The sequence below is a fragment of the Rhinopithecus roxellana genome, chromosome 4 (assembly GCF_007565055.1).
Source record: "Rhinopithecus roxellana isolate Shanxi Qingling chromosome 4, ASM756505v1, whole genome shotgun sequence".
In the NCBI taxonomy this organism is placed as follows: domain Eukaryota; kingdom Metazoa; phylum Chordata; class Mammalia; order Primates; family Cercopithecidae; genus Rhinopithecus; species Rhinopithecus roxellana.
In genome coordinates this window covers 70574128-70590655 of record NC_044552.1, presented here as the reverse complement: position 1 = coordinate 70590655, position 16528 = coordinate 70574128, and the positions used below count along the sequence as shown (strand labels likewise).

Genomic DNA, 16528 nt, shown 5'->3' with positions numbered 1-16528 from the left:
AAAGTACCTTAGAAATAAATTTTTATAATATTTGTAAACACTGAAAAAACTTACTATACATTGTTAAGTAGAGTCCTCCACAATGGGAAGATAGTAGAATTTAAGTCAAGAGATTCATGAGGAAGTTTGTGCTAGGCATGGTGATGAAGGAAGACAAAAGTGAGCACGTTTCAGATACTATCTGGAAGTCAGACACAGTGGGAGGTCTTGCTAATAACAAGACTTGGGGACAAGGGAAGTGCAGGGAGATTCCTGAATTGTAAGCTGGACTGACTGACTGGTCTTGGGCCATCTACCAAAATGGGAAAACAGTGCATGGAACTGATCTGACGGTTCAAGGGGCAGGGGGGAAATCAGTTCTGTCTGGGTGACCGATAGTCTGCGAGGCCTGATTGGTGTCCACTTTTGTATCTCATATATCAAGTTGGAGAATGAAGTCTGGAACTAGAAAGAGATGGCAGACAGAGAGAGATACCCGGAGTCATCAGCATGTAGGGAGATTTAAAGCCAACATAGAGAGGAAATACAGAAAAATATGCATGCCTGGTACCCGTTAACATTTAAAGATGAGGCAAAAAAGAAAAAAAGGCAGAGCCAGCAAAGAAGGGTGGAAAGCAGAGGCCAGAACAGTAAAAGGAAAACCAGGAGAGCCTCATGTTCCGGAAAGTGAGAGAAGACGTCTCAATTCTACTGATGGTACTGAGCAACTTGCAACTTGCTACTGAGGCAACAAATGCAGTTTAAAAACAAAAACGAAACACCAAAAACCTATGAGTTTAGCAATGTGTGGTCAGTGAGAAGGAGATCATTTCAGCAGAATAAGGAAAGAAAGCACACTGAAGGGGGCCAAAAAGTTAAAGGAATTTTTTTTTAAAAATAAATAACTAATTGATATTCTAAACAATGAGAGGCGAGGAAGTTAAGAATGACAGGGTACATTGATCTTCCAGTAAGTTTTACCAAACGAGGCAAGCAGATAACTATAATAAAGCATTATCGGGCCGGGCGCGGTGGCTCAAGCCTGTAATCCCAGCACTTTGGGAGGCCGAGACGGGCGGATCACGAGGTCAGGAGATCGAGACCATCCTGGCTAACACGGTGAAACCCCGTCTCTACTAAAAATACAAAAAAACTAGCCAGGAGAGGTGGCGGCGCCTGTAGTCCCAGCTACTCGGGAGGCTGAGGCAGGAGAATGGCGTGAACCCGGGAGGCGGAGCTTGCAGTGATCTGAGATCTGGCCACCGCACTCCAGCCTGGGTGACAGAGCAAGACTCCGTCTCAAAAAAAATAATAATAATAATAAATAAAATAAAGCATTATCAGTGCAACCAGAGAAGTCTGATCAGTGTACAACAGGGACAAGGGGCAGGGTCAGACAAAGCATATCAGAGAAGATATATCCAATCCAAGAATTCAGGTGAGACCATTGCTGTAGTAGACATGTCCTTATAACAAAATGAATTCCAGCAACTACACATGACTGCCTGCTTATTCTTAAGTCAAAAAAATCCTGTTGGCCGGGCAAGGTGGCTCACGCTTGTAATCCCAGCACTTTGTGAGGCTGAGGCAGGTGGATCACCTGAAATCAGGAGTTTGAGACCAGCCTGGCCAACGTGGCAAAACTACATTTCTACTAAAAATACAAAAATTAGCCAGGTGTGGCGGTGGGCGCCTGCAATCATAGCTACTCGGGAGGCTGAGGCAGAAAAATGGCTTGAATCTGGGAGGCGGAGGTTGCAGTGAGCCAAGATTATGCCATTGCACTCCAGCCTGGGCAACAAAGCGAGACTCCGTCTCAAAAAAAAAAAAAAAAAAAAAAAATCCTGTTAAATGACAATCAGTACTAACCTTGATTAATTTGCACGACATCTACCATATCTGTAAGAAATTGTTTCATAGAATAAAAACATTCCCAAGTAATTACTTTCTGAAATAATCTTCATTATGGAACATAATTATTTTGCCTGACATACCTGCCCACCTGTTGGGGACTCTTTTAAAAGAAAAACTCATCTTTCTTGAATTACTGCTTCACAGTAGAAGGACAAATAATTCTAAAAAACCATCACTTCTCAGCCAGCCACGAAGAGTCTCCCTTGGAGTTTCAGTAGGTAAGCACACATCTATTCCTCTTCTATAACACTGCTATCAAAGGTTTCAAAAGAGATACTGGCAAAAGGATTAACCGTCCCCAAATGCCATAGAAAGTTGCTTTGGGAAAAGTTGGTTTGGTTGATCATTCACCTTTTGTGGTAGTGGTTCTTTTTTATGAAAGGTGCTTTCAGGATTGAGGGGGGGCACATATTTTGACCATCTGATTAGAACCATTAACATACTTACCAAATATGAAGCCATTGATACAGGTTAAGAATTCCTTGCCTATATGTTTCACTCCGGCAAATATAGCTGATACCATTTTATCACAAATTTCTAACAACAGAATACATAATGTGAGAAAGGCAAACTAGTCTCAAAGACCAGACAAACATTTATCACAATATTTAATTTCAGATTCAATTTATCTAACTGAATAAATTTATAATTGCAAAACTGTTAAGATTTGTTAAATACGTAATATAAAACAGATTTTACATACTAGCTGAGGGTGAAATAAATTATCTTTCATTCAGATTTCTTTCCTTTTTAATTCAGTTGTGAAATTAGCAGATGATTAGTTCTGACCCCTTCAATTTAGTTAGTTCCATGGCCAGAAATAAAATCTTGCAACGGTTCTTTCAGTAGTGTTCTTAAGGGATGGCCGGTGGGGACACAGGGTTTTTCTGCTTCTTGTGGTAGAAGGGAGTGAAGATAAGGTAACTAAGTATGGGCAGAGATGAGTTAAATGTCAGCCTTCCCAGAAATGAAAAAACAAATTAAATAAAACCCAAGGTTTCTTTTGATGATTTCCTTAAATGAAGATACAAGTTCACAACCCCTGATTCAGAATCCTTACAGACAAGTATTTTGAGTTCAGAAGTTTTTAAATCTTAGCAAAGTCCTACAAGGGGAGCTCCTGTCAATTATCTAATGTCACCCACAGGTCTGGGCAGCCTCCATAATAAAACACAGTATTTCTGCAGCTGAAGTGATGGAATAATAACAATCAGCAGCTTCACATCAGTCCAGGTCAGGTCTTGCCATTAAAACAATTACAGAAAAACTCGCTATTTTCAGAGCCCTTAGATTGAACAACCACGAGCTGGGCACAGTGGCTCTCACCTATAATCCCAACACTTTGGGAGGCTGAGGTGGGCAGATCACTTAAGTCCAGGAGTTTGAGACCAGCCTGGGCAACACGGCAAAACCCTGTCTCTACAAAAAAAAAATTTTTGTAACTAGCTGAACATTGTGGCATATGTCTGTAGTCCCACCTACTTGGGAGGCTGAGGTGGGAGGATCACTCAAACCCGGGAGGCAGAGGCTGTGGTAAGTGGTGATCGTGTCACTGCACTCTAGCCTGGGGAAGAGAGAGAAGCTCTGTCTCAAAAAATTAAAAAAAAAAAAAAAAGATTTAACAACTGAGGATAAGGGATTGAGGACTCATATTTAACACAAGTTATAAGAAAATAAAGTTTTAGGAAAATGTTAAACCCCTAGATTCAAGTTCTCCTCCATACAAGCTGCATGAATTTAGGCAGGTTATTTAACATCTTTAAAGCCTGAGTTTTCTTCCCTATAAAATGGAAATAATGATATCTTCCCATGAGTCTGCTATGAACAACATGAGGTAAGATGCCTGAAACCACATCGGGCCCTGGGCAGTAGGATGACCATCTCAGTTTGCCTGGGATTTTGCAGATATTAACACCAACAGTCCCACATCCTGGGAAACCAGGAGAGTTGGTCTCTCTAACTGGCAGGCATTCAGTAAATGGCACATATTCTTTTTTTTGCGGGGGGTGGGGGAGAGTAGAGACAGGGTCTCACTATGTTACCCAGGCTGGTCTTGAACTCCTAAGCTCAAGCAATCTCCCCGCCTCAGCTTCCCAAAGTGCTGGGATTACAAGCATGAGCCCCCATGCCCAGTTAAATGGAACAGATTCTAGTATGAGGAACAGAAATTAACTAAACGTAAAAATGCATCAAAGTGAACAGTCAACCTACAAAATGGGAGAAAATTTTTGCAATCTACCCATCTGACACAGGGCTAATATCCAGAATCTACAAAGAACTTAAACAAATTTAAAAGAAAAAAACAAACAACCCCATCAAAAAGTGGGCCAAGGATATGAACAGACACTTCTCAAAAGAAGACATTTATGCAGCCAACAGACACATGAAAAAATGCTCATCATCACTGGCCATCAGAGAAATGCAAATCAAAACCACAATGAGATACCATCTCACACCAGTTAGAATTGCGATCATTAAAAAGTCAGGACACAGATGCTGGAAAGGAAGTGGAGAAATAGGAACCCTTTTACACTGTTGGTGGGAGTGTAAACTAGTTCAACCATTGTGGAAGACAGTGTGGCAATTCCTCAAGGATCTAGAACTAGAAATACCATTTGACCCAGCAATCCCAATACTGGGCATATACCCAAAATCATGCTACTATAAAGACACACGCACACGTATGTTTGCTGCAGCACTATTCACAATAGCAAAGACTTGGAACCAACCCAAATGCCCATCAATGATAGACTGGATTAAGAAAATGTGGCACATATGCACCATGGAATACTATGCAGCCATAAAAAAGGATGAGTTCATGTCCTTTGCAGGGACATGGATAAAGCTGGAAACCATCATTCTAAGCAAACTATCACAAGGAGAGAAAACCAAACACTGCATATTCTCACTCATAGGTGGGAACCGAACAATGAGAACACTTGGACACAGGGCAGGGAACATCACACACAAGGGCCTGTTGTGGGGTGGGGAGCAGCGGGAGGGATAGCATTAGAAGAAATACCTAATGTAAACAATCAGTTAATGGGTGCAGCAAATCAACATGGCACATGTATACCTATGTAACAAACCTGCATGTTGTGCACAGGTACCCTAGAACTTAAAGCATAATTTAAAAAAAAAACAAAAAAAAACAAAAAAAGTAAAAATGCAATGTGGAAAAAATCACACAAAACAGTTTCAACAGTGAGATAGCCAGACCACTGTCTGTGAATTAGAATCCTCTCTTTTGTAGTAGGCAGAATTCTAAAACCGCACCCCCTGGTATGCACACCCAGTGTAATCCCCTCCCCAGGAGTGGAGGTGAGCGTGGTCAGCTCAGGGGTGCCATTTTTCAGATACAGAAAGTGAGAAAGATTTGAAGTTACAGCAGATGCTCTCCTTCTGGCCTTGAAGAAGCAAACTGCATGCTGTGGAGAGGGTCACATGGCTGGGACTAGTTAGGGCCTCTAAGACCCCAGGGCCTCAGTCCTACAACCACAAGGAGCTGATTTCTACCAACAAACTGAATGAGCTTGGAAGAGGGCCCTGAGCCTCAGAGGAGCTAGCAGTCCTGGCTGGTACCACGTTTCCCAGCCTGGGAGACCTAAGCAGAGGCCCCAGACATACCATAATAGGGCTTCAGAACTACAGAACTGTGAGACTAGAAATGGATAACGTTTTAAGCCACGAAGTCTGGGGTAATTTGTTACACAAGAACAAGAAAAAATATTTTTAAGAGTATCCACTACAAAGGTGGATGTGTGTAGGGGGGGAGTGGGGGGTGGGGGGGATAATGCGTGCATGCCTGTATGTATATGCCCAATATATTATTTGTAAAACATAATTTCTTGGCCGGGGGCGGTGGCTCAAGCCTGTAATCCCAGCACTTTGGGAGGCCGAGACGGGCAGATCACGAGGTCAGGAGATCGAGACCATCCTGGCTAACACGGTGAAACCCAGTCTCTACTAAAAAATACAAAAAACTAGCCAGGCGAGGTGGCGGGTGCCTGTAGTCCCAGCTACTCGGGAGGCTGAGGCAGGAGAATGGCGTAAACCCGGGAGGCGGAGCTTGCAGTGAGCCGAGATCCGGCCACTGCACTCCAGCCTGGGTGACAGAGTGAGACTCCGTTTCAAAAAAAAAAAAACCATAATTTCTTGCATAAAACCACTGTTTTTTAATGGAAAAAGTTCAAATTCAAAAGAAGCTTCTTAATAAATTAAACTCGGTGGAAAAATCAATCTCAAATTACTCTTGGCCTTACAACTAAAACTTTCATGCATTGATGACGAGGTGTAAATAGTACAACCACTTTGGAAAACAGACAATTTCTACTAAACCTAAACACATGCAAGATTATGATTTAGAAATTCCACCTTCTGAATGCACAGGTCCATACAAAGACATGCACATAAACGTTCACAGCAGCATTAGTCATAACAGCCAAAAACTGGAAGCAATCCAAATACCCAGGAACAGGAAAAGAAAAACACTAGGTATCTTCCTTCAGTGGAAAATTCACATCAATTAAAAAGCACAAACTAATAATATACACAACAGGGATGAATCTCACAGATATCATGTTGAGTGAAAGAAGCCAGACACAGAGAGTATGTAATGAAGGACTCCACTTCCATTAAGCAGTGACAGAAGTCAGAATGTGAGTTACTTCTCAGGAGGGGTGTGCTAGGATCTGAATGTTTCCATTCCCACAAAATTCAATGTTGAAACCTAATCCCCATGTGGTGGTATCAAGAGGTGGGGCCTTTGGGAGATGATCAGGTCTTGAGGGCTCTCCCCTCATAAATGGGATTCCTACCCTTATAAAATAGGCCCCAGGAAGCTCCCTTGCCCCTTCCACCACGTGAGGACACAGGAACAAGGTGCCATTTATGGAGAAGAGAGCCCTCACCAGACACTGAACCTGCTGACGTCTTGATCTTGGACTTCCCAGTCTTCAGAACTGTGAGCAATAAATCTCTGTTGTTTATAGATTACCAAGTCTAAGATATTTTGATTTAGTGGCAGGAATGGATTAAGACAGAATGTAAAATCTGGAAAGGAGCACCAAATACCTGTAACTGGTGCTGGAAATGCTGTATATTTTGGTCTTGTTGGCGCTTACATGGGTGACTGCACATAAAAATAATCATTGAAAGTTAAGTTTAGTACACTTTACTGAATGTTTATATTGCTATGATCTGAATGTTTGTGTGCCCCCAAAATTCGTATGGTGAATCTCCCTAGGTGATGGTAGTAAGAGGTAGGGTCTTGACAGGAGGTGATTAAGTCACGAGAATGGAGCCCTCATGTATGGGATTAGTGGCCTCATAAAAGAGGCCTCAGAGAGCCTCTCATCCTCTTTTCACCAAGAAGAAATCAAAAACCGTACCATACTAGCCCCCTGATCTTGGGACTTTCAGCCTCCCAAACTGTGAGAAATAAATTTCTACTGTTTATAAGCCACCTTGTCTATATTCTGTTATAGTAGCACAAATGGACTAAGACCTATACTTGAAAAATATTCCTGCTCCTTTACAATAGCTATTTAATAACCATTTAATGACATTTTAAGACGCCTGAAATAGTCTTGGATTCCTCATTTTAAAAATACTCAAGCTAGTGAAGAGTAAAACATGAATATTGTGAAGGTGCTATACAAGCATTAACTTTGCAAGAAATTATCACTCACGCTCTTCTTTAAAACACAATGCCTAACACTTAGGTATTGCTCAATAAAAGCTGGTTACATGAATTTCATAGATAATCCCACTACTTATATTTTAGAAGCCCAGAGGAATCTATATGTACAAATACATGGCATAATAGCCCGAATATAATATACCCTATACATGTGAAAAACTATGGTTCTTGTCCATTAACTACTTCTTTACCTCCAAGTACAAAAAAATACAAGCCAAGTGTCAAGCCATCACCAAAGAAACGCAAATGTTAACTGTGCAAGGTAAAGGCAACACCACTTTCATTTTTCACACTGTCAATGTGACATCAGGGGTGGGGGTAACTCTTTGCCATGCAGACTTGGAGCATGAGAAGTTGGTTAGGATCATCTAATTTAACCCCACACCGTGGTCAGAAAGCGCCCTGGCCTTCCTACTGCTGGGCGTCTTCCCACTGCCTGGACCCTCTGAGAGAGTGCAGGGGGAAGACAGCAGGGGTGTCAGGACAACTGACCCACTTGGGGAGAGGCAGCCTACTGTGAACTGTGTCCACCTTAGCATCTTTTCTGCCAGAGCGTAAGAGACAGAACTCACAGCATGGAAAGTCTCACTTAGCAGCAAGTCTATGAAACTGAAATGAAGGAAGTTTCAAGTCCACAAGGGGCTCAAAAACACCACTGGAAGTGACCAAAAAGTGAAACAAAACCACAGCTCACCTCGCTATTGTGGCCCCGGAGGTTGAAATTTATCCTCTGTGGAGTACTCCTGTCCCTGCGACAGTGGCTAGAGGTGAAAGTCACCCCAACCACTCCTCGCCCATTGCCCGTGGCCAGCCAGCCCTCCTCGTAGTAGCGCCTCCTGCACACAGGCTTCTCCTTCTCACTCTTGGGAACACGCCCCTTCCAGGACAGGCACAGGATGTTGGAGTCACTGCAAAGCACAGGCCCATGTTCCACCGCTGCATACATACTTTCTTCAATGAACTGTTTTACTTAAAAAGTAATGCTAATGCTGTGAAATTTAAACCAATTTCTTTCATTGGTGTATTTGTTTTTGTGGTTGGTTTGTGTTGAGTTTTTCCCCCTTTAATTAAGACTGACCTGAATCTAATTAGAAGGTCAGTATTTTATAAAGATCCACCGAATGCATAGTGAAAAAATTCCTCTATAAAAGATGATGGCAGTCTTCTAAGAAAAGGTAATGCTTAAAAAAACATGGGGTCCATTTTTATTTTCAAGTTCTCAGAGGAAGAACGTGCTGATCCTTTGGAGAAAGAGCATCATTAATTAAGTGGTGAACAAGAAACGGTTTTCTTCTTTTTACTCCACTTGGTTATTCTCATTCAGCCTGAGATTCCAGTTTAGTGTAACGATTCCAGAGACGACGGGTTGCAAATACATAGATTTCAAGTAACTTAAGGCTTTAAGAATCCCTCTAGCTCGAATTTTTCTCTTCAAAAGTTCGGATGCAGAGACAGAACACACAGGATCATCTTCCTTCTGAAGCCGCCCTCTAGCATGTTTTCTGAACTAGACAAATTTCTGCTGCTAAAGCTGAAAAAGATTGCATAAAGGGAAAAAAAGGCACACAAACCGTGCAAAACAGACCAGAGTTTGTGCAGACAAGAGTCCAAATTTTAGGAAGAAAAACAGACTCTCTCCCCGTTGTTTCAGAACCAGAAACTTTCCACCTCAAAGCTTGGCCCTGTGTCCCCGGGGAACGCAGGGCTCCATCGGACTACTCCTCCACCAGCCGGCACACCCCTCAGTGCCATAGAGGCTAGAAAGAAGGCCCCTTCACTCAAGAGGCAGAATGTTCCAGCGCTCTTACAGTGGTCCCAGTGTTTGCCTTGGGTGAGTCTTAAATCCTCTTGCTGACAAAACAGAGCCACGCTACAAGATTTTGTTTCTTTTGCTCGTCTCCCTTCTCGCTCCCCCAGTTAGCACTCCCCTTTTCTGCTCCTCCCCTTTTCTGCTCCTAAAGATCTTTTTCCATCTTGATGAAAAAAGCTAATCTTAGAATTAAGTCCATCAGGTAATCTTCTCATACGCAAGTATTCTTGGATTTGACAGGGAAGATAATCCCTTAAAACAAAAGCAGAAGCCAGAGTCAGATTCCCTCAACTGTCTCCCTAGAGAGTGATCGTGTTTTGCTGATGGGTGCTTTCCTGTTCACATTCAGAGACTGTCTCCAAACACCACACCGCTTGTCCAAAAAAAAGAAAGCTTTGCTTGGATTTTCCTTGATATTTATTTTGTAATTATTGGTTTCAACTGCTATTTTACAATATTATCCTATAGATGCAGGAAAAGAAAGGGGAAATAATAAATTAAAATTTCTCAAATACAGTTAATTAAAATAGGCAAAGGAATCAGTTCATTATTCAAACTTGTCCCATCATACTTGAACTTGCTTTCCTCTAGCCATAACCACAGTAGGAGTTACTTTTCAGTCCAGAATTTTAATCCATCCAAATCACCAAACCCACTGAAAAATAAAGTGCAACAAGCACTGTGTGAGCCGCTGCAATGTTTGAAGTCACACTTCTTTCTCAGTCACCTTCGCACTTAGTTCCTTCTTTAAACTGGAAGGTATTTTTGTGGCTTAATCTGTGCAAATTTTTTTTTCTTCTTTTTGCAGACTTTCTTTACCCGTGCAGACCATATGGAAAATTGGCCATTAGTGATGTATTTTTCTCCCCGGGCTCCTGAGCCCAGTGGTGTCAAGTTGCTCCATCTGATTCTTAAATTAATTTTCATCAGTTGTAAAACTCTCAAGTGTGCACAAGAATGAGCCTGTCTTCCCGTGTGAATGTGTAAGTACAGAAAGAAGGTTTTAAATGCACATAGACACACACTCTTCAACTGCCATACGAAGCGTCTGTTTCCCCAGTCATTTCAGGAACCATCAGATTATTCACGGCTGGAAGGCCCTGGAGTCTTACAAATCTGTTAAAATAAAAAAAAAAAAAAAGATATAAAATAAAAAAAACTTTAAAACACTGAAAAATAAAAGTTTTGAGAATATTGCTGAAACTGAAATGAGAGACCCATCTTTACACTTATATCAAATGGAGCTACTGACTGCACTGAATGGTAAAATCCAATAGTGAAAGGATACACCTCACCAGCTTCAAGACAACACATAATACATGAGAGCTCTGCCAGCCACGGATCGTTGTATTCAATTTGTCAGCAGCTGGGCATATCTGAATGAAATCATAGCTGCCATTCTCCCACACCGAACTGTCCTTTCTAAGACTCTAAACTCTGAATGTGAGGCTGTACCCCTCCAGAGATCATGGTCACTGCTTCAGCAGGCATCCTCAAAAAGGAGACTGAAATGACTCAGGCAAGTTATCTGGATTGATTTTTTCACGATTAATAAAATATTAAACTGCTTCAAGACACAAAGCAGTAAGGGCCTTTAAAACTCATCTGTCCCTGATGGCTGGCAGGTCTCAGAGCAAAGCACAGTTGTTTTCTAAGCTTTTAAGTGGTCTACCAGCAATAAAGTTCTAGAGAATCTATCTCTAGCAAATCCATTCCATTTTCTTCCTACTGCCTGAAATCCAGGCCACATCACATCCTTCTACGAACACTAGAACACTCTGTCCCTAACTTACTCATCCCCCGCAACCACCATCCTTCCAGAAGGCAGAGTGGCCTTTCTGAAATTCAGGAGACTCTCTCAGTCCCCTGGAGCTAGCTGCAGCAGCCCAGCCCCACCCCAAAGGACCTGGACGCTGGAAGGGAAGGGGAGGGCCCAGGTGTTGGCATTTCTAACAAGCTCCCAAGAGACGCTAATGCTGCTGGTCAGGGAACCAGGCTTTGAGAACTACTGGCCTATAGCATCAAGTCCCAGCAAAACACCCTACTTTCATCATAATAATAAAACACAATTTGGCCTTCTTCTGTGTTCACAATTGTATCCATGGTGCAAAATCAACAGTGGGTCAAACTGCGAGCTCTTTAACACTAATCAAGGTAGAGGTATCAACTGCACCAGTAATCACAGATTAAAAAAAAAGAAAATGCCAGCCTCGAGTACACGGCTTTTAACATCCTTGTGTCCCAAACTAGTAGGTACACATAAAGTACTTCTGTGGACTACTGAGGCACCATGGTAGTCCCAGGAAAAAGCATGTATTATACAGTTTAAGTTGCAAAATGAACGGCTCGTTTTTTTCATGGAATACCATGTGATATGGTTTGAATGTTTGGCCCCTCCAAAAATCATGTTGAAACATAACCCCCAATGTTAGAGGTGGGGCCTGGTGGGAGGTGTTTGGATCATGAGGGCAGTCCCTCATGAATGTCTTGGTGTGATCTTCTGATAGTGAGTGAACTCTCAAGATATCTGGTTGTTTAAAAGAACGTAGCACCAGGAGTTCGAGACCAGCCTGGCCAACATGGTGAAACCCTGTCTCTAATAAAAATATAAAAATTCTCTAATAAAAATATAAAAATTACCCAAGCATGGTAGTGGGCACTGGTAATCCCAGCTACTCAGGAGGCTGAGGCAGGAGAATCGCTTGAAACTGGAAGGCAGAGGTTGTGGTGAGCCACGATCGCACCACGGCATTCCAGCCTGGGTGAAAGCGCAAAACTCCATCTCAAAAAAATAAAAAATAAAAAATAAAAAAAGAGTGTGGCACCTCCCACCTCTCTTGCTGCTCCGGCTCTAGCCATGTGACACATTAGTTCATTGTCATCTTCTGCCATGTTTGTAAGCTTCCTGAGGCCTCACCAGAAGCAAATGCCAGCACCATGCTTCCTGTAAAGCCTGCAGAGCCCTGAGCCAATTAAAACAATTTTCTTTATAAATTACCCAGTCTCAGGTATTCCTTATAGTAATGCAAATGGGCTACTACACCAAGTTTACTAAAAAGAATGAATGACAAATTATGGTTGTTCCAGCTTGGATACTTGGCAGACATTGTCTTGAACATGAACAAAGTAAGCCTGCCACTTTAAGGAAAACAACTGACAGAATTTGTTGTCAAAAATAAAAACTGAGCTTTCAAGTTAAATTTAGACTGTTGCGAAAACCAGCACTCATCACGATCGATGAGCTTGCTAGCTCCCCATGTAACTGGGGGTGATGTTAATAAATGTGAATTTTTTATTTTTTATCCCATATTTCACTGTAGTATCAATATTTGGAAGACTCACATACTTGGTAAACCAATATTTTCCAAATGACTAATGAAGATGATAGAAATTATACTTGAGTAAAAGATCCATTCAAGGTGCAAGACTTTGGGAGGCTGAGGCGGGGGTATCACCTGAGGTTAGGAGTTGGAGACCAGGCTGCCCAACATGGTGAAACACCATCTCTACTAAAAATACAAAAATTAGCTGGGTGTGGTGGCAGGTGCCTGTAGTCCCAGCTACTCGGGAAGCCGAGGCAGGAGAATCAATTGAACCCAGGAGGTGGAGGCTGCAGTGAGCCGAAATCGCACCACTGCACTCTAGATTGGGTGACAGTGAGACTCCACCTCAAAAACAAAAACAAAAACAACAACAACAAAAGGTACAAGGAAGACAAATGAATTTTAGTGTAACCAAGGATGAAAGATTCACTGATAGAATAGTTGCAATATAGAACTTGCATGACAGATAGAATTTGCATGATAGATACAGAATTTGGATGATAGATTAGTTGCAATATAGAATTCATTCAAATTCTATATTGCAACTAGTCTTTGAGAAGCTACCACTTGTTGAATTTGAGTGTGGTTATCAAAGAAAAATATCCATGATTATCGGAAGACTATGAAAATCCTCCTTTCTTTTCCAATTATATGTGTGTGAGGCTGAATTTTCTTCATATACTTCAATAAAAATGACATATTGCAACAGATTAAATGTAGAAGCAAATACGAGAACCTAGCCATCTTTAAGTAAGCCAGACATCAAATATTGCTGCCAAAATATAAAACAATACACTCTTATTATTAAATGTTTTAGTTTTAGGAAAGGCAGTTGTCTTCATAAAAATATATAACTTATAACATTTAATGGGTTTACATTTTGTAATAAATTAGGGAATATTTTTTAATTTATCAGCAGTAGCTAGGAGCACAGGTGCACACCACCACAACCAGTTAACTTTTGTGTTGTGTGTAGAGACAGGGTTTCGCCATGTTAGCCAGGTTGGTCTCAAACTCCGAGGCTCAACTGATTCATCCCTGCTCAGCCTCCCGAAGTAGCTGGGATTACAGGTGTCAGCCACTGCACCCAGCCAGTTTTAATTTCTAATATGGTAAATATCAACATATAACCACAAAAACAAAAGTTTCTTTGGACCTTCAATAATTCTTATGAATATAAAGGAGCCCTGAAACCCAAAAGTTCAAAAATAACAGACATATACTAACTCTCTAAAATGTAAATCTATGTATCTATCTATCTTTATTTCTTTCTTTCGAGAAGTGGTCTCACTCTCACCCAGGCTGGAGTGCAGCACCGCAATCTTGGCTTACTGCAACCTCCGTTGAACTAGGCTCAAGCAATCCTTCCACCTCAGCCTCTTGAGGAGCTGGGACTACAGGCGCACACCACCATGCCTGGCTAACATTTTTTTATTTTTTGAAGCGACAGGGTTTCCCAGTGTTGCCCAGGTTAGTCTCGAAAACTCCTGGGCACAAGTGATCTGCATACCTCAGCCTCCCAAAGTACTCGGATTAAAGGCACGAGCTACTGTGCCCAGCCAAATGTAAATCTTAAATAACTATTATATTAAGGTATATAGGATAAATTTCCACAGTAAAAGCACAGTGTTTCATTTTATATATACTGTTAAGGTTTTTAACCAAACTTTAAAAATATCTTTAAAATCATAAAATGCCATACATGCTAGACAGATATGGTAGTTTTTTTTTAAATGCCACTTTATGATGACTCAAAATGCATAATGGACACAAAAATTTAACAACAAAAAAGAACAATCATAGCATCCGAATTGCTGAAAGGCTGGTGCCAATTTTATCAATACCATCAACAAAAATAAGTGGTGTTGGACATTTCACTTCCCTTCTTTCCGCCTTATTTGCTCATAAAGATGAGAAAACAAGAATGGTAACTAAACTGATTAAGTTTCCAAGGAATGATAAGAGTATTGTCAAATCAACACTAGTAAGGGGGGTGGGTATAAAACGATTAAAAAGGAACTATCAATTTGAAAGCAGAAACTTGAATTTTTGTATGCCAAAAACTTGATACGTGTATGCCAATGTTCACAGTAGCATGATTCACAGTAGCCAAAAGGTGAAACCAACATAAATGACTTTGTTTTTTTTGAGACAGGGTTTCCCTCTGTCTTTCAGGCTGGAGTGCAGTGACGTGATTACAACTCACTGCAGCCTTGAACTCCTAGGCTCAAGCTATCCTCCCACCTCAGCCTCCCAAACAGCTGGGACTACAGGTGCATGCCACCAGGCTCAGTTAATTTTTTTTTTTTAATTTTTGGTACAGACAGGGTCTTATTATATTGCCCAGGCTGGTCTCGAACTCCTGAGCTCAAGCTATCCTCTCGCCTCAGCCTCCCAAACAGCTGGGACTACAGGTGCATGCCACCAGGCTCAGCTAAATATATATATATATTTTTTAATTTTTGGTACAGACAAGGTCTTATTATATTGCCCAGGCTGGTCTCAAACTCCTGAGCTCAAGCTATCCTCCCATCTCAGCCTCCCAAAGGGCTGGAATTACAGGTGTGAGCCACCACATCCATCAACAACCCAAATGTCCACTGATGGACGAACGGGTAAACAAAATGTGGTATATGTATGTACACACACACACACACACACACACACACACACACACACACGGAAATATCATTCAGCCTTAAAAAGGAGAGTAATTCTGATACTTGCTACCAAATGGATGAACTCTGAGGACATTATGGTAGGTGAAATAAGCCAGTCACAAAAAGACCAATACTGTATGACTCTAGTGATTCTAGAGACCAAGAGTAGATAGTAGTAGCATTCATAGAAACAGTAAGTAGAAGGGTGGGTACCAGGGGCTGAGGGGAGGGGAAATGAAGAGTTAGTGTTTAATGGGTATAGAGTTTTAGTTCTCTAAGATGAAAAGAGTTCTGGAGTCAAATGGTTGCAAAATAACGTGAATGTACTTTAATGCCACTGAACTGTACACTTTAAAAAACGGTAAAAATGGGCTGGGCGCAGTGGCTCACACTCATAATCCCAACACACTGGGAGGCTGAGGCAGGAGGATGGCTTGAACCCAGGAGTTTGAGACCAGCCTGGACAATTTAGCAAGACCCTGTCATTACAAAAAATTAAAAAATTAGCCAGACACAGAAGTGCCACCTGCAGTCCCAGCTACTTGGAAGGCTGAGATGGAAGGATTGCTTGAGCCCGGGTACTCAAGGCTGCAGTGAGCCATGATCACACCATTGTACTTCAGCCTGGGTGACAGAGTGAGACCACATCTCAAAAAAAGAGTAAAATTGGTAAATTTAATGGTATATATATTTCCCCTCAATTTAAAAAATGAGGTAAGTTGGTTAAAAAGCAACTATTCCTATAAAGTCTTTCAATAACAGATTGAAAGTAAATATGACTCAGCTTGTCATCATGATGTTTTTTACCCTGAACACGGTAACACAGTCCCAAGGGCGATCCTGGGTGTTTTCATTAAGAATAAACAATGCTGACCTCCACAGACTGGCCCAAACCTGTTTCTAATAATTACAGCTTATTTTCAGAACATTCCTGTAAATCAGTACAAAACCCATACCTGCTTTGAGGATATTAGAATCTTAAACCAAAGAATACATGTGTCTAATTGAATTAATGACCTGCTAGGGTTCTAGATGCCAGCAATGAAACACATCAGATGCTTCCCACTCTAGCTTCCATACGATCCAGTTCTAATGGCAAAGGAGGCGCCCGAGAACTTGCTTGGAAAGTTCTACTTAGGGA

The 16528-nt window shown here is 41.5% G+C and overlaps 1 protein-coding gene across 3 annotated transcripts in view; it reads right to left on the bottom strand.

The window, feature by feature from the left end:
- Nucleotides 1-16528, bottom strand: part of TULP4 (TUB like protein 4) — a 287789-nt gene that overhangs the window by 198503 nt on the left and 72758 nt on the right. For 2 of the 3 annotated variants that reach the window (XM_030928937.1, XM_030928938.1), the window contains exon 2: nt 8289-10520. The exons of the other annotated variant lie outside the window; for it this stretch is intronic. In XM_030928937.1, the coding sequence (XP_030784797.1) occupies nt 8289-8540 (252 nt within the window). In that variant the 5' untranslated portion in view covers nt 8541-10520. The remainder of the gene's footprint in view (nt 1-8288; nt 10521-16528) is intronic. 3 annotated transcript variants of the gene reach the window in all.